Source organism: Mesoplodon bidens (genome assembly GCF_964165515.1).
Source record: "Mesoplodon bidens genome assembly, chromosome: 3".
NCBI classification, from domain to species: domain Eukaryota; kingdom Metazoa; phylum Chordata; class Mammalia; order Artiodactyla; family Ziphiidae; genus Mesoplodon; species Mesoplodon bidens.
The window spans coordinates 174,297,077-174,324,677 of record NC_138178.1 but is presented as its reverse complement, the minus strand read 5'-3'; the positions used below and the strand labels follow the sequence as shown (position 1 = coordinate 174,324,677).

The 27,601-nt window shown below is 44.5% G+C and overlaps 1 protein-coding gene across 1 annotated transcript; it reads right to left on the bottom strand.

Moving 5' to 3' along the window:
* Positions 1–577: 577 nt before the first annotated feature.
* On the bottom strand, positions 578–27,398 carry YY1 (YY1 transcription factor). The gene is made up of 5 exons (XM_081228181.1): positions 26,601–27,398; positions 12,573–12,735; positions 4,444–4,504; positions 2,553–2,711; positions 578–1,746 (listed from the first exon to the last, which is right to left on the bottom strand). Exons 1-5 carry the CDS (start codon positions 27,271–27,273, stop codon positions 1,564–1,566), a joined length of 1,239 nt encoding a protein of 412 aa, XP_081084307.1. The 5' UTR covers positions 27,274–27,398; the 3' UTR covers positions 578–1,563.
* Between the last annotated feature and the right edge of the window lie 203 nt (positions 27,399–27,601).

Here is a 27,601-nt window from a genome sequence, read left to right as displayed (position 1 = left end):
GTAAAATCCAAAAATTATAATCGTACATTTAAGAGGTCACAATGTGAGAGGTAAAGTACTCATTGAGTACAGTTTTCTTAATAACCGAATCACCTTGCCAATCTGCACTCAGTATCCATTTAGAAGCACAAAAGTAAGCTACTGGCGCTCAACTGCTACAATGTGCTAGAGTTTAAAGATTCCACTAGATGGAGGAACCAAGGCTCTCAAACCAAACAGCCAATAACCATAAGTGTTTCCTGTTAGACAAGCCAGGACCTGTGGGAGTTGCCCTGAAGGCGGCCTGAGCAATGGAAATAAATGCCTGGTCTCCCCTCTGCTCGTGTCCCCTGCCAGGTAACACCTTACCTTGAGAACACACACAGGCCAGGGCACAAACTGCTTCGGTCACACGTTTGCTGGGGGGGCTAAAATCAAAATCCTATTACCAACGGGCCTGGCGTGGGGTACTCTGAGGTAGTTCCTTAACTCGGGATGCCTGTTACCTAACTCTCTCTTTCAGAATTCAGTACACATGGGAAGTATTAAAATATCCATGCATCGCTTTAATCACAAGTCACTGTAATTGAGTGCAAAGTAAAGGAAACTTGAGTTGCTTTATTTAACTTCCAATTTCTGGGAGGCTCAAGAATTATAATTATTCTGGACAACAAAAGGAAATAAGACTGTGCTTACAGATCTTTTTCTGCCATATTCTTTCTGTAGGATTGCTATTTTATTGTTGCCCTTTCTGTTACACGGGATGTACACATCAGGTGTTAAAAGGTACAATACATTCTACGACTGAGCACCACTTTCTGTAACTGAACAGGCAAAGAAATTACACTGAACATCAGCATCTGGCAGTATTTTTCGGAAAAAAAAAGTGACTAAAATGGGTTTAAATTGATTAACACTATTAAATCACATCTAATATTTTGATACTACATGATTCAATACAGCTATACGATACAATTATACAAAATGTGTTAACATCAAAGAATACAACCAAAATTAAGAGAGCAAACAAAACCTATATAACTTTTTTTTTTACAGGAAAATACTTTTGAAGTATGCATGTAACTGCCCATTCTTTTAAAGAAAATCTACTGCAAGCAAAGTTATCAACCTCCAGAAAAATCACACATAGCATTACTAAGCATATCCCCAAAAAGTGTACAATATGCACACTTGGAAAATACAAAATTAAAAAAATTGTAAGCAACAGGTGAGCTTCATATTTATAAGAGTGTGAAAAGAAGTCCCATTTTTAGCACTGTTGTATAAAGAATTGTCTTTTGATGCGAAGTTCATGAATTGTCCTCCTGTTGGGACCACACTTTACAAAAACACCGTGTTTTTGAAACGAGATTACAGAGCAAGATAGAGCATCTTAGCAATGTCATCTTATTAAAGTTTTTTTTTTTAATTTTTACTACTTTATCAAAACATGTCCCTTGGGTATGTAGGATTCATTTTTAAAATTCTTTTCTAGAAACAATATACAAAGGAGAGGCATATTTATTCCCAATCACACTCCTGGAAGATGCTTCCCAAGGCTGAGAAGGGTCTTCTCTCTTCTTCTCACTGGTTGTTTTTGGCCTTAGCATGTGTTAAGATGTGAGATTTCAGGTTAGTCGACTGAGCAAACTTCTTATTACAACCATCGAAGGGGCACACATAGGGCCTGTCTCCGGTATGGATTCGCACATGTGTGCGCAAATTGAAGTCCAGTGAAAAGCGTTTCCCGCAGCCTTCGAACGTGCACTGTCGAGGAGAGACCAGAGACAACCCGCTCAGACTCCGACCAGGCCCGGGACGGGGCAGCTCACTGCTGGGGGGAGAGCAGCCTACCTCTTCTACCTCCCTGCCCAACCCTGCCCTGGGGGGAAGCTGTTGAGATGCATCTAAATCAGGGGGCAGGGAGCTGTAACTCTGCCCGGACAACTCCTAGGACCCACGCAGAGCCCTCATGAATTGTTTAACTACAACGTAAGAGAAACATTCAGCAAAACAGCAAGAATCTTCCTAAATCTTATGTTAGGGTCCTAACATTTGTGTAAATATTTCAAATAATAAGAGACAAACGGTTAGGAAGGTTTCTGGTGTCAAGTATCAAAAAGAACCATGTTAGATTTACCAGCTGCACTGCTGATTTGTTCACTTGTTCATGGGCTTCTAAAAACAAAGCAAAACACTATTTTCAAAGTTACTCTCCTACAGCAAAAATTTTAGAAGTTCCCTGTCAATTAGCAGTTCAATATACTATAAAAAAATAACTACAGCAAGTAAACTGCTTTAATCCCACAGTGAACGCATGAGAACTTCTGTTTTAGACCTGCTCCCCAGCAATCCCGTGTTTCTCCTGACGTCAAGTACACTCCAGAAACACCTCGATACAGCCCGTCTCTGGGACCACACAGATCACACGTGGCGGAGTCGAGAGCTGGGGCAGCCCCCCCGAGGGAGACACCAGGACCTCGCTGTGGCCTCTCTGGGCGGCGTCTCTCCAGCACGGCTGCCACCCTGCCTACACCTGCGGGGACAGCGGAGGGGAAGAGGGCTGGCTCTACCTGAAAGGGCTTCTCTCCAGTATGAACCAGTTGGTGTCGTTTTAGCTTTGAGCTCTCGACAAAAGCTTTGCCACACTCTGCACAGACGTGCACTCTGGGGCCGTGGGTGTGCAGGTGTTTCCTCATGGCAGAGTTATCCCTGAACATCTTTGTGCAGCCCTTCGAACAGAGAGAGAAGCTTAGTGGTTCACACTGCAAACTGTTACAAACGATTCTACCGCTTGACAGCCTTCACTGACACAATACAACGACCCTCCCAACCTCCCCACATACATTTTACTTCATATTACAGTAGAAATATTAAATCATTTACGACAAAAAAAAAACCCAAAAAACAAAAAAACAGCTGAAAAAGGCCTTAACATGTAATGCAAACTTGTTTTACAGTGAGGAAACTGAGGCTTAGAGATGTCTTTAAGTAGACTTGCCCAAGGTCACGCTACTAGTAGGAGCCAGGCTGGGAGTAGAACCCAGACACCCTGGCTGCCGGCTACACCACGGCCGCCTCACCCGGCTACGCCCCCAGATGAAGTAACAGAAGCACTGAGAGGAACGGAGTTAAGAGGACGGCGGCCCACCACCGCCTCTGGTGGCCCCGTACTCTGTGCCGCAAGAATGGGCTGCCGTTCTCCATCGCCTACTGTTCCCTCTTCTCTCTTTGCCTCTTTCCCCTTCTTGACAGAGAAAGAAGCAAGAGGGTCTCCACGGAATGGCAACTACAGAAGAAATTTATTTTGTGAGACACTAGGAAAAGAAGCAGGTAAACTGATACCAGAGCAGGGGGGGAGGCGGATGGGTAGGCGGTGCTTGGGAGAAGCATGTCCTGCACCATTTCTCCTGCAGCTGTTGCCCAATAATGGAGTGAATGGGGAAATGAGACAGCAGGACAGGAGGACAGCACGAGTCAACACTGCACAGCTTCACAGGCAAGGGGGGCGGTGGGGGGCAGGGAGGGGCGCCACAGGGGTTTTCACCTTGACCCCTAGGCTGTTTCCATTCAGAAAATGGAATTGGAAAAAAAAAAATCTTATTGGAAAAGAAGTACAGAGAGAAGCTAGAGAGAAGATGCGCACTTAAGGCACAACTGTTTTCAAATGCTTATTAGTATTCGGCCTCAACAGAAATGCTTCCACATATCAAAATGTCCACAGCAAGAACATTAAAAAAAGAGACAAAAAGAATTTATGGGTGCACAGTCATCAGAGGTGAGACCATGAAAGTAAATTTATCCTTCTCCAATTGTTGTTGTTGTCTTTTTAAATTTTTTTATTCCACTCAAAATCTCTCCCCTCCTGTTTTTCTGTACCACCTACTTGATACTTTATTTTCACCTCCAATTACGTTTAAAACACACCCAAATCAATATCTCAGAGTACTTTTTAGACTATCATTAAAGACTAATAAATAGCCACATTTGAAAACAATTAAGTACTCCCTAGCAACACACAATCAACAGGGTAAATTAAAATTGTGAAGGAAATGATGAAGTCTTATTAGGGTCACTTCAGCAACATCCAAAATGATTTCCAAATTTCCATAAGGAGCCCACAGTCCCATAAAGGTCCATGGGTGAGGCACAACCCAATGCCTTAAGATTGACTTGTTAACAATCCAAAAAGAATAAAGTCCTAACAGAGTATATTCAGTACACAGTGAAAATAAAAACATTGGCACCCTGCAGTAACCCCATTTAATGGTATTTAAATTTAAGTGGCCTTTATGGAACAACAAAACTTACATCACAAAATACAGTCTCTTGAATTTAGAAACCGGATTATAGTTCCTCACTGAATCTCAATTATGAAGATGGAAATAAAAAGTGCGATTTCTTACAAGCTCTCTAAAACTTCATTCACAGTAACGAACGCTTTTTCCCCCTAGCATTACTTACTTTATGAGGGCAAGCTATTGTTCTTGGAGCATCATCTTCTTTAATTTTTCTTGGCTTCATTCTTACCAAAGGGGGGGAAAAAAAAGAGAGAGAGGTTTGTAGGAATGGGCAGAGATGTCCGGCATAAATCACACAGTCCCTAAAATGCCTTCCCTATAGGTACAAAAACTAAGAGTACAACATGCTTCCGTGAAGGGGAAGGGATGAGAAGACTCACATTCTCTGAGGACCTGCGACTGTGAAGAATTCTCAAGCACAAGCATGACTGAGTGACTGCCTACGGTCTCGTAGCTAATAAGCTGGTGCAGCTTAGGATGGCACTGTGAGCTGTGTGATTTTAGTATCTGCTCTTTTCCCCAAACTCTTTAAAAAAGACCAACAGCCCCCAAACCACAGATGAAACTCCTAGTGGGAGCAAAGTGAAGTAAGCAAAGTGAGGTATCTAAAAGCAGCTGCTGTGATAATAAGGGTGCTTTAAAAAAGGAAGATATGGGAGGGTCTTAAAACTATACATCCTATACAACTGCTTAAAAAAGGGGGGGTTGTCCATCTTATACTGACAAAAATGATCTTTATAATAGACTATTTTTTAAAAAGGGTACAGAAAAGTCCTTTTAAACAGAGAATTATTTATATACATATACGTATACTAGCTCTAGAAGGAAACACAGCAAACTGTGAGTACTGGTTACTCTGGGAGGGGCCCCTAGGGACTGGCGGGAACACCCCCAAACCTCTTCACACTGTTTAATTTTTATCATACTATTAGTTTGGCTGTTGGTGGTGATGGGAGGGAGATTATAGCTTCGACCACTTGGGCGGTCAGGGAGAGCCCTGCTTGTGGAGTTACTACCCAGAGCTTGCTTACTTGGTAACTTACCTACCTGCTATTTTCACTGAACCAACCTTTGGTCTTTTGTCAAAACTTTCTCTCCAAAACTCCCTAAAGATCTGTGTGTGGTAGAGGGTGGGAAATTAAGAGTTCCTAGAAAAACTAGAAAAAAAGATTTAAAATCTCTGAAACCGATGCTCTTGACCCTACCTTTGCCATCTCACACTCCTGTATGAGAATGCGTACTTAATACACAACTAAGCTGATGCTCCCTAAGAAGAGGCTGATTTACCACCACTCTTTCACTCTGAGAGATTGCCGCTGTCATCTTTAAGGGAGCAAAGGCCCTAACGGAATCATCCTGCTTCACTCCTGATCTGAGAAAAGGATTCCCTGATGCTCCTTACTTTATAAAGCCTGAACTCATGAAATCGCCTCCTTCAACTTTCCACATCCTGGATGAGCAGAGGTGAAACAATTCATCTGGTAGCTATAACTTATCTCTAAGGAGTGTGTTCAAGACAGTACAAATTTCCTACTTGGAATTCTAAGAGAACGTTTTCAGTCTGGTATCCTCCCCAGTCCAACCCTGTAGATACTTGTTCTTTCTTGTACTTGGAAGATTACCACATCAGTGAGCAAACATTTTCTAAGCGCCTGCTGTGTACAGGGCTCTGAACTAGCCTATGTTACCTTAAAGAGAGTTTGGGTCTGAGTTCACAAAACCAGGTACGACAAAAATTTGGTGCCACTGCGCCACCTGGAGGTTATAATAACAGAGTCTGAAAAGTAACAGTGATTCACAGGACAGGGTTCTACTCCAGTCAAATGTTAATAATAAGAACTGTATATTAAGAACCAAGCTTCAATCTTCCCAGTTAAGATGTTTACTCTTTGATGATTCCACTCAAATGCTGTCTTGGCTGTGAAGATAACTACACGATTGTCTTTGTCCAAATTCACAGAATGGTACTAATCTAAAAGGGTGAATCTTACTGTATGCAAATTATCTCAAAAACAAAAAACTCTGACTTTAAAAAGACATTCACTGGGTTGACAAATACGTCATACTGACAACCTTTCCCCTCTTGCACCCGCCTTAGGGCTCGAACATGGGGACAATGGCAGCGAAATGCCTATGCCCGTAGGATAGGTGCGGCCCAGTTACCTACGAGGGTCCCCAGACCTCACAAATTTTCTTAAATTCATTCCTAGGAACCTATATTTTTTTTATCATGGAAAATTTCAAATACACACAACAGTAAAGAGAACAGTCCTGTGTGCCATTCACCCAACTCTTGATTTATTTTTTGAATGTTATTAAGTGGCGTTTCTTCTTGAAATGTCATTTTTAAAACGTGTGCTAATACTTAGCAATTAATTTTAGAATGACAGTTTAAAACACATCTGAGCAAACACCCTTGGCCTCAAGGAGGAAGTGGAGGTATTTAATTGCAGCCACTCTTAAGCTCCTGAGCAAATCACTGAGGCAGTGTACGCAGGTACCTTGTACATTATATTCGAATGCAAACACTAAAAAGGTCCTTTTCCAAACAAGCGTGCCTAGATTGAAAGTGTTCTGTTTTGTGAGTAAAGACTAAAATTAAAATCTTTGTGGCAACAATTGGTACATAAACCTACAAAATAAAAAATACATATATGTTTGAAATCCTAAAAAAGAGAGTAATTTTTTAAAAAGACTAAAATTATATACTACTACTTAGAATACCTTCTTGACCCACCCAAACTAGTCAGTCACAAGTAACCAAGATATGAGTTTCTCACTGACTGAGAAACTTACAAAGCTCTTGGACCTGGAGATGACGACAAGAGCATTAGCATCATGAACGAGGTGAAATGGGATGTGGGACTGGGCGCTGGCTTCAACCAGCCGCACGACCTTGAGCAAATCACTTAACTTCTCAGCCTCAGTTTCTTATTCTGTAAAAAGGTATTAATTCTACCTATTTAGAGCTGTGAAAATTAAAAGAGATGATGTACGTTAAGCTCTTGAGAAATGATGGCTATTATTACCCTCAACCTGTGCTAAACGGGCCTAGGCAAAACTGAGTTCATTCCTTAAAAAAACGCCAGTTGTATTTAACAACCCAGAAGGTACTTACTGGTGGCTCCAAACCACCATTGCACAGGTAAAGTGGAAAGGCCCCCTCCATGTATTAGAAATTATATGGAGGAGCCAGGTAGGCAACAAAAGTTTCCTGTTCAATTAAAAATAGAGACTACGTGCCCTATGACGTGACTGCTGATTTTACACTCTGCCATTCTGCATACATTGTAACGGTTGGACACCAGTACCACAAACTGCAGGAATTTCCTGGACAATTTTCAGCAGGGTATTATGTAAACCAGAAGTTCTGACTAAGTTAAATCTGTAAATGTCCCAGAAGCCAAGATGAAACATTTCTGAAGAAGTGATTCTTGAATGAAAATCAGCAGCTTAGCTGACTCGCGACTGGAGCCAGCTGTGCTGACAGGACGGAAGGCCCTGTGTAATAGCGCTGCCACCTGCAGGCACCGTCCACCTCCCTTCCTTGTGTCCCTAAGACAAACGAGCCGAAGTGTGTTCTAGGGGTTCTCTCAGTGTACGTTCACGTGATATTGAGGGGTTTTACGGCATTTCAGCTCCACCATCACACTTTATCTTTGTATCAAACCAGTGAAAAAGCCTCAGGGTGGGTAGTGAACCACAACAACAAACCACCACCAACTTGGGACTGACCTAACCACTTGTTATTCTGATCTTCCTGCACAGAAGGTTTCCAAAGGGCTAAGTTTAGTTAATGAAAAATGCACAAAATTTAATCAGGGGACAGAATTCTCCAGGTCCCACCCACTGACCAATTTTTGAAGTATTTACTAAAAACACATTTCAAGAAAGAACAAAATCGCCATAGTCCCACCTCCGCAATACCATGACTTTATTTCTTATACTTGTTCACACACACTAAGTAATTTACTAAGTGGTCTAGGCTCAGTGCAGCAAGAACCTGAACATTCTTTGGCCAGTTCCAAGTCCAGTCCAGAATCCTACCACCCCAGTACACGGAGGGGAGGGGAAAGCAACTAACATGCCACCTTAAGCCGAGAACTGAGTCACAGAGTGGGGGTGGATGAAAAGAGGAGGCCAGGAAAACAAGTTCTGTGCGTTTTTATAAGCCAAGAAGATAAGATATGGCCCCCAACAGTTTGAAACTTGGCACTTTGTTGTCAACCGCTTTGAGACCCAGTCACCATTCTGGGGTCTCTGGAAAGTCCTATTCACAGCTGTTACGTCGTCAAAATGTGAAGCCCTCACGGAATAGGGCATTCCAGGCTCAACTATTTCTCACCACCACTGCCCAATTAAGAGAGATTTATTTGGTTTTACATCATCTTTTCAAGAGATACTATGGAAAATGGGGATGAGAATGAGCCCAACCTCACAACTGCCCAAATCCTGTACCTTTACTTTGTACGTGTTGTCAAGGGGAGCAAGATTACATTCTATTCTGTATACAAAATGAAATCTTTAACAGGCTGATTATAAAAGAAAATAAACACACACTATATTCAGGTAATTACATAAGTAATGCTTACTGAAGAATTTAACTGTGTGCTAGGGATCATATTTCATGCTCTCCAAGTCCAATACAGTAGAGCTTCAGTTACCAAGGAGAGAATTTTCCTAGAGTCATGTCAAATGAGTGTTCTCTCTTTAAATATTGTCAAAAATGGGGCTTCCCTGGTGGCGCAGTGGTTGAGAGTCCGCCTGCTGATGCAGGGGACACGGGTTCGGGACACGGGTTCGGGCCCCGGTCCGGGAAGATCCCACATGCCGTGGAGCGGCTGGGCCCGTGAGCCATGGCCTCTGAGCCTGTGTGTCCAGAGCCTGTGCTCCGCAACGGGAGAGGCCACAACAGTGGGAGGCCCGCGTACCGCAAAAAAAAAAAAAAATTTGTCAAAATTATGCCCCATTTTTAGGCCATGGTTTTCTTAACCCTGCCACCCTTGGCACGGACTTTCTGACTATCTTCTCTTCTTTAGAAGACTCTTTCCCATACTACCAAGATCTTCTAGCTTCTTGCTCATTCTATCCACTACTGAGTGAAATGGGCTTTTCTTGAAGAAATTCTTACAACCCACTGACTTCCTATTCTAAACTGAACAAGTTTTCCAGCCTGTTGCACAGCAGTCTTCTTGATTTCCTGTACACTGTATTCTTTAGCAAGTCTTCCCTTTGATGTTCATCCTCATTGTACTGGAGCACACCCTCAAGTAACCTCTTCAGAAAGGATGCATGCAACGTAAAACGAATCCTTAGGTGTCTAAAATTGCCATTGTTTTGCCCTTGTGTTGGACTGATAGCTTTGCTGGATCAAGAATTCTATGTTTACAATAATTTTCCTCAGAAATCTCAGAGCATTGCTCCTTTGTCTTCTAATTATCTATTGCTGTTGAAGAAAATTCTCCTTCAGGTTTAATTATCATCCTTTTGTAGACCTATCTTTTCTCCCTGGAAGCTTTTAGCGACATGTGCCTGAGTTTAGAGCTGAGACGTCCTGGAGTTTCTGTTCAGAGAACTGGGGACAAGCCTTAAGACTGCTGCCCCAATTCTCCAGCAAGGGGAACAACGCTAGGGGTCACCAGCACCTGATTACTTCTGCTGCTCACTACCCGTGGGCCCCACCTCCCTGCAAACCTTTGCCTCCGCCCTCTGCTCCTCCACCAGGATTACTTCACAATATAGTATGTAGAGAAATACTTATTCTTCCCTCTCTTGGCCCTTCTGGAAACTCTACTGGCTCTTGGAATGCTGTACCTACCTTTTTCTTTTCTCTTCTTTGCGTTTTTGGCCGCACCCCACGGCATGTGGGATCTTATGAGCTCCCTAACCAGGGAGGTGCAGTGGAACCTGTGCCCCCTGCGGTGGAAGCACGGAGTCAACCACTGCACTGCCAGGGGAAGTCCCCTGTACTTACTTTCTTGAGTCTTCTACCTGTCTGAATGGTCCTTTGGCTCTGTCACTGGTTCTGAATACAAGGGCCTTCCCAAGACTTTACTCTTTTCTCTCCAAAGCCTCCTACTGCCCCCGCCAAGAGCTTATTTACTGAACACTCTCATGCTCTTAGCCGTCCCCCATCAGATGGCTCTAGCCCTAACTTACTTCCTGAATCCACCTCAAGTCCAGCACGGATGTCTCTTCAGCATCTAAAACCAAACACTGCATACTCTGAACCCCAAACCAGCACCCTCTCCCAACTTCCCTGTCACCTGTGGAGCAAAGCTTTTAATGTGCATTAAAAAAAAATTAATGTGCATTTGCCCCTCCCTCTAGACATACAGCCAACCTGTCTCTGTCTTCCACCGTCTCCTGTCATCTCTGTCACATTCACTCACATTTACATAGTCTGACCGCCACCCACCACAATTCTGGCTCAGGCCTTCATGAGCTCTTGTTCAACTGGTCTCTCCCACTTCCTGGGTGTCCCTGCACCCATCCAGCCTGGATACAGCTGAAAAGTAATTCTCTCAAATTAAATCTCTGATCATACAACCCCCTCTCTACTGCTCAAAAACCTTCACCAGCTGTCTACTACATACTAAAGAGCCCGTATCTTGGCCCAGTATTCACAGGCTCTAATGATCTGGTTTACGTTTACCTAAACCCAGTCATTTCCCTGTAAGCACCCTAATTCACAGCTAAACTTGACTACTTCTGTTTTCTGAATATATACTGGATAGTGAATGTGTATTCTGTGTTCATGCTGTTCTGGCATGGAGGCCCCACCATGAAACCCCATCCACTTGTCAGAACTCTATGTGCTTCAAGGCCCAAATCAAACGCTGCCCCCTCCACAAAGCTCTCCTTGATTCCCGTGTTCCACCTCTCTATCCCTGGGATAGCAGCCCACACCCCAGTAAATCTGAGTACCATAAGGAAGATGTGACTAACTTTAGGAACACATGACAACATTAAACGCAGGTATGGTATTTGGCTCAATCTGTCCAAAAACTCTTGACCTCACTGCTAACTACGTACCCTACAGATTCCATTTTTATTTGTACTTTTGGTGGGGAGGGGAGCAGGGCAGTTAATAGTCAATTCACGTATCTGTATTTAAAATACAAAGAGCAATAAAAGCTGGAACATGGTGTCATTAACAAAAGGATAGGGCCTTACGTTTTTTAAAGCCATGATAAATCAGAAATAAATTAATGTTTATATTCCCTATAACTACAGTTTCACTGGAAAGGAGAAAAGGGTACAGACCCTTTTATCAAAGCACGATAGTATTCTTATACCCAAGTGACATGTGGAGAGACTGAGGCTCCAAATGGCCAGAGGCCGCCCAGCTTGTTTTTGGCAGGCTGGGAGAAACCAGGACACCCCAGGGTCTCCAGCTCTTCCCTACTCTGCTCTCAAGAAAGGGTGGGGGAAAGAAAAGGTGCTCCGCTCTGTTAGACAGGACAGGAGAGCACAAAGGTTTCTTTCTCACTGATTCTGTCTTTGCCTCAATTTCCTGGGCTGTTCCAGGTTCCATTCAACCTCAAGTAGGGAAAAGGAGTATACTTCCTACTCTAGATTTTATTAGTTCATTTCATTTTATTCAAAATTTTACATCTGTGTGGGTTTTCTCACGCCCTTATAAAAACTGCCAAACTATACTAGAAAATAATGTAAAAAGGGGCCAAGGTTTCTATAGGAATCTGGCTGGTTTCAGGCAAAACAAATAAACAACCATTGGGTTCAGACCTTCCTTCCTGCTCCTAACCTTGGATAGTCAAGGCACAGGGTCCTGGCCCTAAATATTTGACCTCTTCCTGTCATGCCAGCTTAAATCAACAACACACCGGGAGCCTAACTGATGACATGCTGAAATCGGAACTGATGAAGTCCTTTCCAGCGGTCAGCTGTAAAAATCCAGTACAGACCCAGGCCTCCAGCAGCTTCAGACCAGGACAATACACGCCAATTTAAAATGTATACAAGGAGGCCAGGAGGCAGGGTAAAGATCCATTTCCAAACAAATTATGTGCAATTTTATTTATTCACAAGCAACATCAATTACAGAATTAAAGAGTAGGTATTTGCTTCATCTTATTCAAATCTAAAATGGTGCCAGTTACATTCATAACATAGTTACCACTGAAAATAAAAACCAACTGCTTTTGTTTTCAGAAGCTTCCCTAGAGCAAGAACACAAACCACTATTGTAACTTAGGCACCAAAAAACACAGCTGGCAACACTCAAGTACTTTCTTTAACTAAAAGAAAGGAAAAGTTCTTATAACTTACCTAGCAAATTCTGCTAGCTGTTTGGGATCTGAGAGATCAATGCCAGGTATCCCTCCAGGAGGAAGTTTCTTTCCTGTCATATACTCTGAATAATCGGGAGGTGAGTTCTCTCCAATGATCTGTTCTTCAACCACCGTCTCATGGTCAATATCTTTTTTTTCATCTGAAAAACATCGTAAGATGGATCATCTTAGCCGAGTAAAGAAGTATATGTAAGCAAACACATTTTTAAAACTATAAAAAATGCTTTCCTTAGCAGCTTCTCAAATGGGTGATTTATAGCCATTACCTCTTAACCACCCAGTCTTTCTCCTCAATCTCTTAAACCCCTGTTTCTGCTTGAAGGTCACCGAAATCCTCAATGCCAAAGTCAACAACCTTTCCCTCAGCGTTCCTTCTTAGCCTAGTGGGAAGCGTTGGCCATTACTGTCCTCAGCATCCACTTTTCCCAGTTCTACGCCCACTTCTCTAACCGGCGGCTTATTTTCGGCTTCCTTGCTTCTCCTCCTACCACTTCTCAGAGTTCTGCTTTCTGTCCACCACACACACTTCCTGTTAACCAGCAACTCTGCAACGCTGACTCAGATCTGATTTTCTAGCCTTCACCTCTTAGCTAGCCTCTTGCCTACTGCTCCAGCCTCCTCATTCTTCACTCTTCTCCCCTCACTCTTAGCTCCAGCTATATTGGCCTTTTAAGTTCCTCCAAGGTACCATGGCCCATCCACCCTAACCTCATGGCCTTTACCTGTGCAATTTTTATTGACTATGATGTGTACTCATAGCTGTGTGATTTCTGTCACCCACTCCCACTAGACTGTAAACTCCACGAAGACAGGGATTTTTGATCTGTTTTGGTCTGTTTTGATCCCCATGTATCCCTAGAGCCTTGCTCTGAGTCGGCATGTAGGTTGGTCCTCAATAAATATGTGTTCAGGGACTTCCCTGGTGGTCCAGTGGTAAAGAATCCACTTTCCAACGCAGGGGACATGGGTTCAATCCCTGGTTGGGGAACTAAGATCCCACATGCCTCAGGGCAACTAAGCCCACGGACCTCTCAACTACTGACCTTGTGTGCCTCAATGAGAGAGCCCGTGTGCCACAACTAGAGAGGCAAAATCCACATGCCACAACTAGAGAGAAGCCCCCGCATGCCTCAACAAAGACCCCGCGTGCCACAACTGAGACCCGACGCAGCCAAAGAAATAAAGATAGATAAATAAATAAGTAAGTAAGTAAGTAAGTGTTCAAAGAATGTAGGAGAGCTCTACTTAAATGTTCTACTACCATCACAAATCCAACAGGTTAAAAAAAAAAAAAAAGGGATACTGACCCCCACAATGAGTCTCCTATATTCTAGACACCAAATACTACTGACCATTCTGGGTCCTATGCTGTCTGGTCTCATTTTACCATATCTAGTATTTTATTTCTCCTTTGCACATGCCCTCTATATTCCAACCAGCCTGTTTTTTTGTTTTTTTGCGGTACGCGGGCCTTCCACTGCTGTGGCCTCTCCCGCTGCGGAGCACAGGCTCCGGACGTGCAGGCTCAACGGCCATGGCTCACGGGCCCAGCCGCTCCGCGGCATGTGGGATCTTCCCGGACCGGGGCACGAACCCGTGTCCCCCGCATCGGCAGGCGGACTCTCAACCACTGCGCCACCAGGGGAGCCCCCAACCAGCCTGTTTTTCACACAGGCTAATTCAGAAGTGCTTGGAAGGAAATATTCAGTAAGAATAAGGAGTTCCTCCCTTTGCTCTTTCTCATCACCTCTCTCCAAACCCAGCCTACCCTCTGGAGTCTAGCTCAGATTCTCTAAAGGCTGGCTGATTCCATCGCTCCAACCTCAGATTCTTACCTTTGAATTCCTGGATTATTTCTGAATAATAACATTGATGAACTCTAAATCATGCTGTTTTGAACTTTTGTTGGCCTTGTCTCTCAGACTAGAGTGAAGTGCCCAGAGACCAAAACCAGTCTTCTACTACTTTGGTGATTAAAGCAGAAAATAGAATGCTTCAAAACTCTCAACAGAATGCTTCACAACTCTCAATGCTAACTGAAAATTTCTGCTTCTCCATCAAATTGCTTCACAATATAAAGCACAGAATACAACAGTTTTAAACTTTAAATGCTTCTCCTTTCCCACCGCTCTTCACTTTAGGGAACACTATAGGTCATTACAAGGAACCACAGAATATAATAGCAGCTGACATGTTATTGAATGTTTCTGGGAAGGCACTGTTTTAATCACTGCACATATTACCCTATGAAGTGGGCAAATTAGCAAGTTCATTTTACAGAAGAGAAAGCTGAGACACAGAGAGGTTAAGTAACTTGCTCAGGGTTAACCAGTCAGTAAGGGACAGGGGTGAACTCTAAGACCTGAGCGCTTTACTGTCAGGCTCAGCCGCCTCTTGTTTGGAACTAGAAAGAACCTGATAATATAACCCAGGTTACCCGTTTACATATGAAGCAGCCTAAGAAAACCTAGCTGGATGCATTAATAAAAAAGAAGAGGAAATGTGGTTACTGGATCACAAGTTACAAAGCTGGGACTCCGCACTGTAACCAGGTTCTTTCATTTCTTTTCTCAGGGCTGTGATAATTCCTTTACCCTCTGATCGCTCCAGCCTAGGCACAACCACTACCACGTCAACTTTCTAGTGGTATCGAACTAAACTGGTGGGTAGGCAGGCTGTTTTTCTTCTCACAATGAAGACACATTCTTGTTTGTATCTTCCTAATAAATACAAGAATCACGGCAAGGTTGAGAGTCACTGCTGCTCTGAGCAAGCCACTGCTAAGGATTATGTCTCAAGTGTGCTGGGGCAGAAAGAAAGCTGAACTCTTGGCATAAAGGAATCACAGGCTCAACCATTCCTTGTATTAGTTCAACACGTAATAACTGAGGGCCTCCTGTGAGCCTGGCACTGTTCTAGGCAGCAGAAACAAAACCAGGTCTCTGCCCTCATGGGACTTACATTCTGGCGAGGGAAGCTGTCTCAGTCGGTTCAGGCTGCTATAGCAAAAATACTCTAGACTGGGTGGCTTAAACAGAAATGTATTCCTTACAGTCTGGAGATCAAGGTGCCAGCCTGTTGAATCCTTTCTTCCTGGTTCCCAGACATCAGATGTCTTCTTGTTGTATCCTTACATACACACCATTTCTCATCACATTACATAATTTGTCTCTTATTATAAGAGCACTAACCCCATCCATGAGGGCTTTATAACCTAATAACTTTCCAAAGGTCCCACCCTCCAAATACCACTGCATCAGGGATTAGGGCTTCAACTTATGAATTCTGGGGTGACACAAACTGAAGTCGAATGAGGAAATACTTCTTGAGGATCAGTTCTTAGTTCCAACATTCAAGAACATAAAGTACCCAGAAAACAATCAAATGATTAAGAATTAGAATACATGGGACTTCCTTGGTGGCACAGTGGTTAAGAATCCCCCTGCCAATGCAGGGGACAAGGGTTCAAGCCCTGGTCCGGGAAGATCTCACATGCCACAGAGCAAATTAGCCCACGTGCCACAACTACAGAAGCCCGCGCGCCTACAGCCTGTGCTCCGTGACAAGAGAAGCCACCGCAACGAGAAGCCCACGCACCCCAACGAAGAGTAGCCCCTGCTCGCTGTAACTAGAGAAAGCCTGCGTGCAGCAATGAAGACCCAATGCAGCCAAAAATAAATAAATAGAATAAATAAATTTATTAAACAAAACAGGTTAGATTCAAGTTTTATTGTGGAGAAGGAATGAACATGGCTGGGTGATGAGTCAGACAGGTGGTGGTGGTGGTGGAAGAGGGATGTCAAGTATGCCATCTCAGTTTCTTGTTTGTGTTTCCTGGAGGACAGTGGTGTCATTAGCTAAGATGGAAAACGGGGGAAGAGACAACCTGCAGGAGAGGATCTGGAATCCCACTTTGGTTTGGTTCCACTGGCTAACTGTGCGACACCTAGTGGACAGACCTCAAGGAGGTAAGAAATAGCTACGTACTGGGGATAAAAAGAAATCTAGGTTGGAGAGAAATATAATGGGAATCACTGGCATACAAACTGCATTTAAAGCTGCAGAAATATATCTATAAAAAAATATAGAAAGAGAAAAGGCTCAGAACCAAAAGCTGTGTAATTCCAATACTGAGAGAATGAGGAGGACTTTACAAAGGAGACTAAAGAGATATGTTCAGATAGAGAGAAAACTACCTTTGTCTAATGAGAATCTTAATCAGTAACACACCAAGTGAAAGTGGCACACAGTGAAAGCAATCTGTCCTGAAGTACACACAATAAGCGCATGATCTGTACATCATTTTAAAAACCGTAATTAAACTGATTAAAAATCAGTCTGCTTTTGATTATCACTATATACCTGCACTTCAAAAACAATGTCAATGATACAATATTCTTTCCTTAAATAAATGAATAAATAAACTTTTGTTGATCTAAGTTCTAAATAATTGCTGTGGTTACTGTAGGTTTTCATAATATATACTTAAAACTTCATATTATCATCACATATTTCTTACTTATTCCTTAACAAACACTGTATTTCATGGAAGTTAATTTGGAGAACTCCTTGAAGACCAGCGCACAGAAACTGTAAAACAGAGGGTTGTTAACTATTCAATGGCAAAATTTAAGAAAATAAACTACTTATATAGGGGAAAAAATCAAATTTCAAAGAAGACTGCTAGAGAAATGACAAAAGATGCTAGGATCTATTGCCAGAAGAAATAAAAAATGTCCGCCTCATTTTCACCAAGAACTGCACACATATTAAAGCAACACATCAAATTATGTCACTGTTTGCTATAATTTGTCCATTTTATCTGATTTTTTTTTTTTTTTTTTTTTTGGCGGTACGCGGGCCTCTCACTGTTGTGGCCTCTCCCGTTGCGGAGCACAGGCTCCGGACGCGCAGGCTCAGCGGCCATGGCTCACGGGCCCAGCCGCTCCACGGCATGTGGGATCTTCCCGGACTGGGGCACGAACCCGTGTCCCCTGCATTGGCAGGCGGACTCTCAACCACTGTGCCACCAGGGAAGCCCTATCTGATTTTTGCAAAGAAAATCTTCAGAAGTTTTTGCCCAATAGAAATTTATGATGCACTAAAAGACAAATAACTGCATTTACAGACCATATGTACATAAGCTTCCCTCTTTGTTCAAAAAACGTTAAGTGAGAAGTATTAATTCATTTTTTCTTTTTGTACAATTTTATTTTAAAATGTTTTACTATTATAATATGTATTCAAATACAGATTTTCACTGCCTGCAGTGGCCATTATTATATTCCTTCCATTTCAGAATTACTACTGAAGTAAGATAGAGGAGGATGAAGGTGTTAACTGATCAGCTCTGATTATCAATTTTCTTATATGTGTTACTGAGTTCTAGTGACTGGCAACGGAGTAATTATCAAATACACATCAAGGGACTTCCCTGGTGGCGCAGTGGTTAAGAACCCACCTGCCAATGCAGGGGACACAGGTTCAAGCCCTGGTCTGGGAAGATCCCACATGCTGCGGAGCAACTAAGCCCGTGTGCCACAACTACTGAGCCTGCGCTCTAGAGCCTGCAGGCCACAACTACTGAAGCCCGAGCGCTTAGAGCCTGTGCTCTGCAACAAGAGAAGCCACTGCAATGAGAAGCCTGCACACCGCAACCAAGAGTAGCCCCTGCTCGCCGCAACTGGAGAGAGCCTGTGCACGGCAATGAAGACCCACGCAGCCAAAAATAAATAAAATAAATTAAAAACAAACAAATACACCTCAAAGTAAAGCATGTTCATGAAGCAAAGTATCTAAATTTGCTTTAAAATCTGTTTTGTATATTCTTCTCTGGAGTTTTCCTTCAGGATAGGACTTAGTTAATTATCTCATTGTTTCAAGGGGACAGGGTTAATCCACATTAGAAGTGTCACCAAAATCAGTTTCTATAGTCCTGAAACTAACATAACATAGTAAATCAACTATACTCCAAAACAAACAAAAAAATCGGTTTCTATAATCAATGTGACTTAAACTTATAATTGTGATTATACAACATAACTGGGCAGAGCAAATGAAAACCAAATCTCAGAATTCCTGTTTGGAAAAAGCTGAGAAAACAAGTCATTGATTCAAAGAAGTAGGGTGGTAGGAAAACTGTAATATTGAGGAAACTTCTAGTGTGGATTAGATGATTCCCGTGCTCACTAACACTAGGCTAGAGGCAAATGACCTACAACAACCAGGCCTAAGATGGAAGGTGTTGGAAAAACAAACTCTAGCCAATACCATCCAGGAATGGGGTGGCACACTTTGAGTTGTTTCAGCAGGACAATCTATTCATTCACATTTAAAAAACATTCTTTTTTCTGTACATGGAACTATTCAAAAGGTTAAAAAGGTACATAAATAAGTCCCTGTCTCTTAGCTATTCAGTTTCTAAGTTACCAAAGCTATAGCCACTCTCAGTCATTTGAGAGGCAAAGCAAAGAGACTCAAAACATTTACAGTCAAAAAGAAATGACTAAGGAACTAAACTAAACGTAAAGGCTGGGCGCACTCTACAGGCCTAGAAAACAGGTTCACAAGTGGAGCTTCACATGCCCTCCATGCTCCCACCAAACTGGTTTGCTTGCAATGTTATTCAATGTCCGATAAAAGGTATGTGAATAAACACAACGCTCCTTCCCTTCTTGCCCACCTCTCATCCCCCATCTGGGCTTTCCAAAGCCCAGATCAAGATCTCTTTCCTTCAAGAGGCCTCTCATTGCTATCACTGACCCTTCTTTGGTTTCGTTACTTATTAAAGGGTAGACCACCTATCATACATAAGGCTGAAACAAGGTAACACATTAAATGGGAACCATGGTGTCTGGAAAAGAGGTGTGCAAAAACACCTTTATTCCAAAAAACAAACAAAAAACCTTTATTCCACTTTGCCCTCCCTCCTGGGCCTAAGGGGAAGAGTAGGTCCTATGCTTATGGTTTTTAAAGAATGTTGAACTTTTAAAAACTATAGTAAGCAAGTAAAGAATCACCTTCAACTAGGTTACATTTAAGTCTTTTGGCTGCTCCAAGACACTACATGAAATCTGACACTATACTAGCTGGAATCTGTGCATTGCTATCACTCAGTGGGCCCCTTATATAGAAAACAGTTTATTTTAGAATTCAGTCCTAAGAAAAGTTTGATTCCCTTAGAAGTTTTTCTATCTTAGAATCTGCTAACAGTAGTATAGTTTCCTTATTTATCTTGATTGCCAGGAAGCTCATTAGGGTTGACCCTAATGCTTCCTTTTTTTCTGTGATCCTGATTTTCACCAATTTGCATATTTTTTAAATCTACTTCCCACTTATTTATTTGTGGGTTGGCTAGATTTTGTTTCTCCACACCTTCCATCTTAGGCCATTAACTTTGGTCTGACCATTCTAGGTAGCTTTTGACCAAAATGACATTATCTACTCACCACCGCCATCAAGCCAAACCTTCATCGAAATGGGGGAGAGCTAATACTTGAGATTCATTGCTAAGCAACAGACAAAAATCAGACATAGGCTGTTTCCACTCTTCCCCACTAACAGAGACCTTAGGAAGGGATACTATCATTTACTGAGTACCTGTTTCATGCCAGCAACTGTCACATTCCTCAATTCAAACAAAACCTTTATGGTATTAACCTCAAGTTTCTGGTTGAAGAAATCAAGCCTCAGAAATGCCAAGTAGTGGGACTTCCATGGTGGTCCAGTGGTTAAGACTCTGCGCTTCCACTGCAGGGGGTGCGGGTTCCACCAGAGGTCGGGGAACTAAGATCCCACATGCTGCATGGCGTGGCCGGGGCAGGGGAGAAAGGCCAAGTAGTGTATCTAAAGAGGCAAAGTGGTAGACCCAGGATTTGAATCTAGAACTGACTGAAGTCCATGCTTTTTCTAAAAAAGGAATGCTTCTCCACCCTCTCCCCACACTTACTACTCCTTTTCTGAAAGTAGTAATAGGTAGGAGTGGTATTTTGGACTCTAGGCTAGGATTCTGCCTTAGAGCACAATTCCATGCACTCATTCACTCAGTTATGTACTGAGAATCTCCTATGTGCCTTACCATCGTAAGGCTGCAGGGTTACAGCCCAGGACTTACACTCTAGAGGAAGTAGACAGACAAGCAGCAAGTTAAAAGATAAAAGTAAGACCATTTCAGACGGTGCTACAAAGAAAGTAAAACAGGGCTGAGAGAGAACGATGGCGAGGGGGGTGCTAATTTGAAAGGAGGAAAGGGTGGGCCTCCCAGAGCCGAGACTTGGAAAACAGCTGGCACGAAGAAGGTGAACATCTGGGGCCAGAGCACTGGAAGCAGAGGTAAGAATAAGTGCAAAGGACCAAGTTCAAGAAACTAAAAGAAGGCTGGGAAGGCTGGAGCATAATGGGAGCATAGGGACAAGGAAGGAAGTCAGGAAGGAAAGCAGGGGCCAAATCATGTGTGGCCTGGCAGGTTATGAGAAGCTTGGATTTTACTGAATGCAACAGTATGTCTCTGGGATGATGATGATGATGATGTGTGTGTGTGTGGAGATATAAAACATAAAATTTACCATTCTAATAACCATTTTTAAACTTACAGTTCAGTGGTATCAAGTATATCCACACTGCTGTGCTTGAGGGATTTTTAGGCAAGGGAGTGAATTCACACAATTCAAGCCTTAGAATGTAATTCAGAAAGGAATAGTGTGTGTGTGATCCAGTCAGATCCCCAGAAGTAAAATCCAGCAGTCTGTATTCAATCCTTCTCAAGAATCTATAAAAACGTAGTTAGTGTAATAACCATATGTATTACTACAAATTACAAGTGAGTTATCAACAAAATAAAAAATTAAAAACCAACTTTCAATTTGGAGTCATGGCAGCAGCTTCTATTTTTTTTTGGGGGGGGGGTGGTGCTTAAAATCTAGAAGACAAAAAGGGGAAAGAAGGGGGCAGAGTTGAGCACCGTAAAAGGAGAAAGACACTTCGGAGTGTTTTTAAGAGTGTGATACTCTGTGAGACACTAGAAATTCTACCTGAAGTTTATGGCTCTCCTAGGAGAGGAGACAGGGTCCGGACACCACAGAACAGCCTCCAGCACAACAATGCCTCTTTCCCTGCCCCTCAGCTCTTATATTTGAGGGGAACGACTTACACAAGAAAGAAAAGAGCCCGTCACAACCATTTACATTAAAGTTTATTCATATCTGAAACCACACTGTAAGACTAAATAAAGTAACTGAATAGTTACTACGAATTTTACTCAAAAGAGTTCCTATTATCTCACCAGATCATGTTAAAATTGGGTAGTTTTCTTTAAGAAATTGAGTGTACTGCTTCCTTTTGTCACATAAGAATTCAGAAAGGAGTAGAATTTCTTTGCTGTAAAGGAAATGAAAAATGCCTTTTGGGGTCCCCCTACTCCAACAAGTCATTTTACAAAGATCCCAAGGTCAGATCTCTGGTCAGTGCCGTCTAAAGGAAAATTTGACGCTGCTACCAATAAGATTCCCAGAAACCACCGGTCTTGCTGTTACTGATAATTAATCACAAAGTTAAACTGAACGGGACCTACTAACACAAGACACCTAGGACTAGGAAATGGCTCCTCTCCTGACCTGTGAAGTCTACCATAAATAGGAAGGCACAACCTTACAAAACAGAGTCAACTAACTCCCAAGACCTGCCCACCATCTTCCTAATAGTCTGCTAACAGTAATGACGTGAATGTTTTCTTCAACATCCAGGTAGTGTTTCTGATGCCAAATTTTGAAAATACAGTGTTTGCGTGTTTATCCAATAATACGATAGGACACAACTCACTGGTAAATGTTCAGATTTAAAAATTATAAAAAGTTTTCACTTTTGTTCACTCTTCCCATGGGAAGTAGTGAGAGCAGTTTATAAATTGGCCACCTAGAAAGAGAAGGTCACGAGATGACAAAAGAATGTGGATCTTAGGAAATGTTCGTTCTTGATAATTGTTTTTGCTAATAACCTGTTGTGGGCCCTGAATTTCCCAGCCTTAAAACAAACTGATTGGACTTCCCTGGTGGCGCAGTGGTTTAGAATCCGCCTGCCAATGCAGGGGACACAGGTTCAATCCCTGGTCAGGGAAGATCCCACATGCCGCGGAGCAACCAGGCCCGTGCGGCACAACTACTGAAGCCCGAGCGCCTAGACCCCGTGCTCTGTAACGAGAAGCCACCGCAATGAGAAGCCCGCGCTCACCGCAACTAGAGAAAGCCCACGCGCAGCAACGAAGACCCGACGCAGCCAAAATAACTTTTTAAATAAATAAACAAATAAATAAATAAAACTGATCTCACTAAAGCAGGCATCAAAACAAATAGAAAGGCTTTTCGGAAATATCAACCCAGGAGTCTGGCATACTTTAAAAAATTATTATTCATTCTCTTCCAAAAGCCTAAAATGCTAGTTGTAGGTAGGTCAGGAGCCGTGGCCTCTTCTGACACGGATTTTTCTTTTCCTCCTGGGGGAGACAGCTGTTGACTGGGGGTGGTGGGGAGGGAGGGCTAATAACTGGGAGACGCAATCTGACAGCACGAGGCTTATCAGTAAGCCAGGCTTCCAGAGCTACCAGGTTAGGCACTGGGCTCTATGACTTAGGCTGCCCTATGTAGGTCACGGGGTTGACATGATTACTTTGGAGGGTTTCTTGGGCTTGGCTCCATGGGAATTTACATTTATGGCATCTCTCCTTAGTGATAAAGAGCATGGTAAAAAAGGAAAAACAGCGAATGGAATGGTCAGGATTAGTAAGTTTTGGCAAACCTGAACCTTCTGAATATATAAAAGTGAGAAAAAATTTAATACTTTATGACTTTCTTTCAATTTGCTGATTCTAATGTCAATGGCTTTCTGCTCTGAGATGTTTTACTCGATCTAGCACAAAGCACTTCTATATTTGGTCTAACCGAAGATAGTTAAAATACCAACAGCCTCGAGTGAAGGTCACAAATTCTAACTACCTGAAACCTCAAGATTTGAAAGCCTTCTTAGATTTCTCTCAAAACTAAATGTTTTAAATACTCAGCTCTTATTGTTAGCTTTCCTACTCCACCCAGTGATTTAGTTAAGTGGTTTAGTTTTTAGTAAGTTCTACAAAAGAGGATGTCGCTCCCAAACTATAGTGATGAACATCTAGGGAAAAAAAAATACATAATACCATGCCCTAAATATGGCAATAATGAAATGTTCATTCATTACATGCCAGGAAAAAAAAAGCAAAAACAAACATGGGCCTTAAAGCAAAGGATTAAAACTATTCAAAACACAGTTAAACCGTGATTAAATATTAAAACATACTCAGCCTTAACTAGACCTTACTTTTCTCATCTGCAAAAATAAGCAGCTCCTGCTGTTTTATCTCTACAATGGCATATTACTCAGCCGTAAAAAGGAATGAAGTACATTCTACAACTTGGATGAAATCCTGAAAACAGACTAAGCCACACACAAAAGGCAACATATTATATGATTCCATGCAAACGAAATGTCCAGAATAGACAAATCCAGGGAAAAAGTGAGATTAGTGGTTACCAAGGGCTGGGGGTGGTGGGGAATAACAGTTATGGGGTTTCTTTCTGGGATGATAAAAATGTTCTGGAATTAGATAGTGGTGATGATTGCACAAACTGGTGAATACAGTAAAAACCACCGAAATGTGCACGTGGGAATTATGTCAATAAAAAGAAAAGAAAAAAAGCAGATCTCTAGGGACTCTTTCAGATCTATAACTACTCTACTACAGAACGACTAGATCCCCTTTCTGCTGTTCCATTCAAAAGATACCAACCATACATGCCAGACAACTATTTAAAGAAATGGACAAAAATACCCCTAAACTGTACAACCCTATAGCAACCACTTGCACAGAGAAAAAATAATGACTTTTAAGCTAACCTGATACGTACCACTTCAAGTAAAGCCTACATCACCAAGTTTTCTGAGTATGGAGAAGTGGGTTAACAATTTGGTAAGATCAAATGCAGAATATATAAAATACCCTGGGGCCTCCCTGGTGGCGCAGTGGTTGAGAGTCCGCCTGCCGATGAAGGGGACACGGGTTCGTGCCTCGGTCCGGGAGGATCCCACGTGCCGCGGAGCGGCTGGCCCGTGAGCCATGGCCGCTGAGCTTGAGCGTCCGGAGCCTGTGCTCCGCAACGGGAGAGGCCACAACAGTGAGAGTCTCGCGTACCGCAAAAAAAAAAAAACCCAAAACCCTGGTTTTCTTAATTACTTTAAAGCCAACATGACCATACCGTGAGAAAAAGTAAGTATAGCTTTATGTGGTTAATGTATCTTTACCTAAATATCTAATTTCAAACGATATCCCGAATTCAGCAAACTCATCAATAACCAACACCCCCTCCCTTATTCCATTCCGATTAATAATGGGAAAACATGACTTTTAGTTCCAACATGATCACTGTGCAATCATTCTGCGCTACCAGAATGCATACAGAAGGGATCTTTTGATAACCTTAAGTACTCAAATATATGTTTCACTGAAACCTATAGCCCCTGCTAAACTCAAAGTACTGACAGTTCTACCAGGCCCTCCGAAATCCAGAACAGCAGCGCTGTTAGCACTTGCTATTACATTTTGACAGAACCTCAGCTCCTTTGCTCAGTCCTGAGTCACAGATCCATCCACCTTTAGTTACCTCCGCCTGGGGCTTTCGGTAGATACGATACAACCAGACCAGCTTCTCAGTCCAGACTTTTCGCCTATTTCATTCGTTCCTGAGAATGTTAACAATGCTTCAATACTCAACATTCACCGCATTTTGAGGCTCCATCCAATTGTGACAATTTATTAGACAGAGCTGGCGTAAAGGATTCTACCACTAAAATCTAATTATCACAGGTACTAGGTTAACTAGTTCTGGCAGGATTATTCTCAGTCTATTTACTATTCCAACAATTTAACAAGATAGCCTTTGGATAAAATAATAGGATAAGGACTTGAAAACACCAGTTACGAAGTAAAAACAAAAGGATTTACATATGCGGATAAGGCTCTTCTGCCCCAGATATTTTTTCTGGCCCTCGTTCAAAGCAGTACTAAAACAGGAGAAAGACCCTTTCCAGAATCCTTCTTTTCACGGGAAAAATAAGGAGTTTTCTATCAAGTAAAAAGCATCTGGCAACTTTACTCGATTTGATCAATTTAGTGGCAAACGTTCCTAGCTGTGTAACTAACCAGCCTTCCTGCAAAGAGCCAAATACTTAAAGTAAAGAAAACTCCCCCAAACGCCCAGGACTGAGAACAATCTACAAAAAGCCGCGGCCCCTCTCACTAGGCGCCGCGGGGGGAGCAGAGGCGAGGCCCTCGCCGCAACGGTGACAGGCCCCGCCGACGCCGAGCCCGCACACACGCGAGCTCGACGTGCCGCCCAAGTCCCGCCCCGCCGAGGCGAGGCGAGGCGAGGCGAGGCGAGCGCGGCCGCGGGCAAGATCCGGCCTGCACGCGGGGCGGGCGAGAGGAGGGCCGGGCGGGCGCCCCCGCCCCCCTCGGAAGGCGCCTCCCGGGAGCAGTTGAGGCTCCGGGAAGGGGCGGGGGCGGAGCCGGGGCAGCGACGCCCCCCAGAGGAAGGCCGGGGAAAGGCGGTGGCCCGGCCCGGGCGCGAGGTCCAGGCCGCGCAGCCCCGCCAACGCCCTCCCGCGCCCCCGAGCCTCGCGGGGAGACGGCCTCGCGGCCGGCCTGCCGGGGGCCGCGGACAACGGGCCCCGGGCCGGCTGTTGGCCGAGCACGCCCCGCCCCGCCCCGCCCGAGGAAACTACGCCATTGCGGCCTAGCGGGCGGCGCCGCGCCTCCGCCGCCATCTTCGCCGCGCCGCCGCCCGCCGCCCCCGCCGCGGCCCGCCATCTTTTGGGGCCGCCATACTTGCCCCGCGAAGAAGATGGCGGCGCCCATCACACACATAAAACATGGCTTCCCTTCAAAACAAAAACATCCCGGGGGCCGGCGCGCGCCGGCGCTCACCTGAGGACCACATGGTGACCGAGAACTCGCCCTCCAGGGTCTTGATCTGCACCTGCTTCTGCTCCCACTTCTTGTTGCCTGCGTCCGCGCCGCCCGCCGCCCCGGCCCCGCCGCCGAGGTAGCCCTTCTTGCCGCTCTTCTTGCCGCCGCCCTTCTTGACGCGGCCGCCGCCCGACGACGACGAGCCGCCGCCGCCGCTCTTGCCCGCCGCCGCCACGGTGACCAGCGTCTGCTCAATGTAGTCGTCGTCGCCGCCGGCCGGCGCGGGCACCGGGATGAGGATCTGGTCCTCGAAGCCGTCCTCGGCGCGCAGCCCGTCCGAGTCGTCGCCGCCCACCACCTCCTCGCGCGTCTGCACCAGGATCACCTCCTGGTGGTGGTGCACCTGGGTCGGGTCGTCGGTGACGAGCGGCTGCAGCGCGATCATGGGCGGGTGGTGATGGTGGTGGTGGTGGTGGTGGTGGCCGCCCGCGTGCCCGTGGCCGCCCCCGCCGCCGTGGTCGCCGCCGCCGCCGTCCTCGTCGTCGTCGTCCTCCTCCTCCTCCTCGCCCACCACCGTGGTCTCGATGGTCTCCACCGGGATGGTCTCCACCTCGATCTCGTGCAGCTCCACGATCTCGGCCGGCATCTCCGAGCCGTCCGTAGCGATGTAGAGGGTGTCGCCCGAGGCCATGACTGAGGGCTCGGCCGCCACGGCCGCGGCGGCCTCAGCTCCGGGGCTGCGGGCAGGCGGGCGAGGAGGCAGCCGGCCGTGGGGAAGGAAGGCAGAGGGAGGAAGGCGGCGGGCGGGCGGGGGGAGAGGGGGCGGGCGGCGGGGGGAAGGGGCGGGCGCGGCGGCGGCGGCGGCGGGCTTCCCCGCCTCCTCGCCTCGGTGCGCCCCGCGCTTGCTCGGCCGCTGCTCGCCCCGGCGCCCCGCCGCGCCTCGGCCGCCCGCTTTGGCCGCGCCTCCTCCCGCCCTCCGGGCCGGCGCTCCGCTTTCCCCTTCCTCCTGCGCCTCCGCC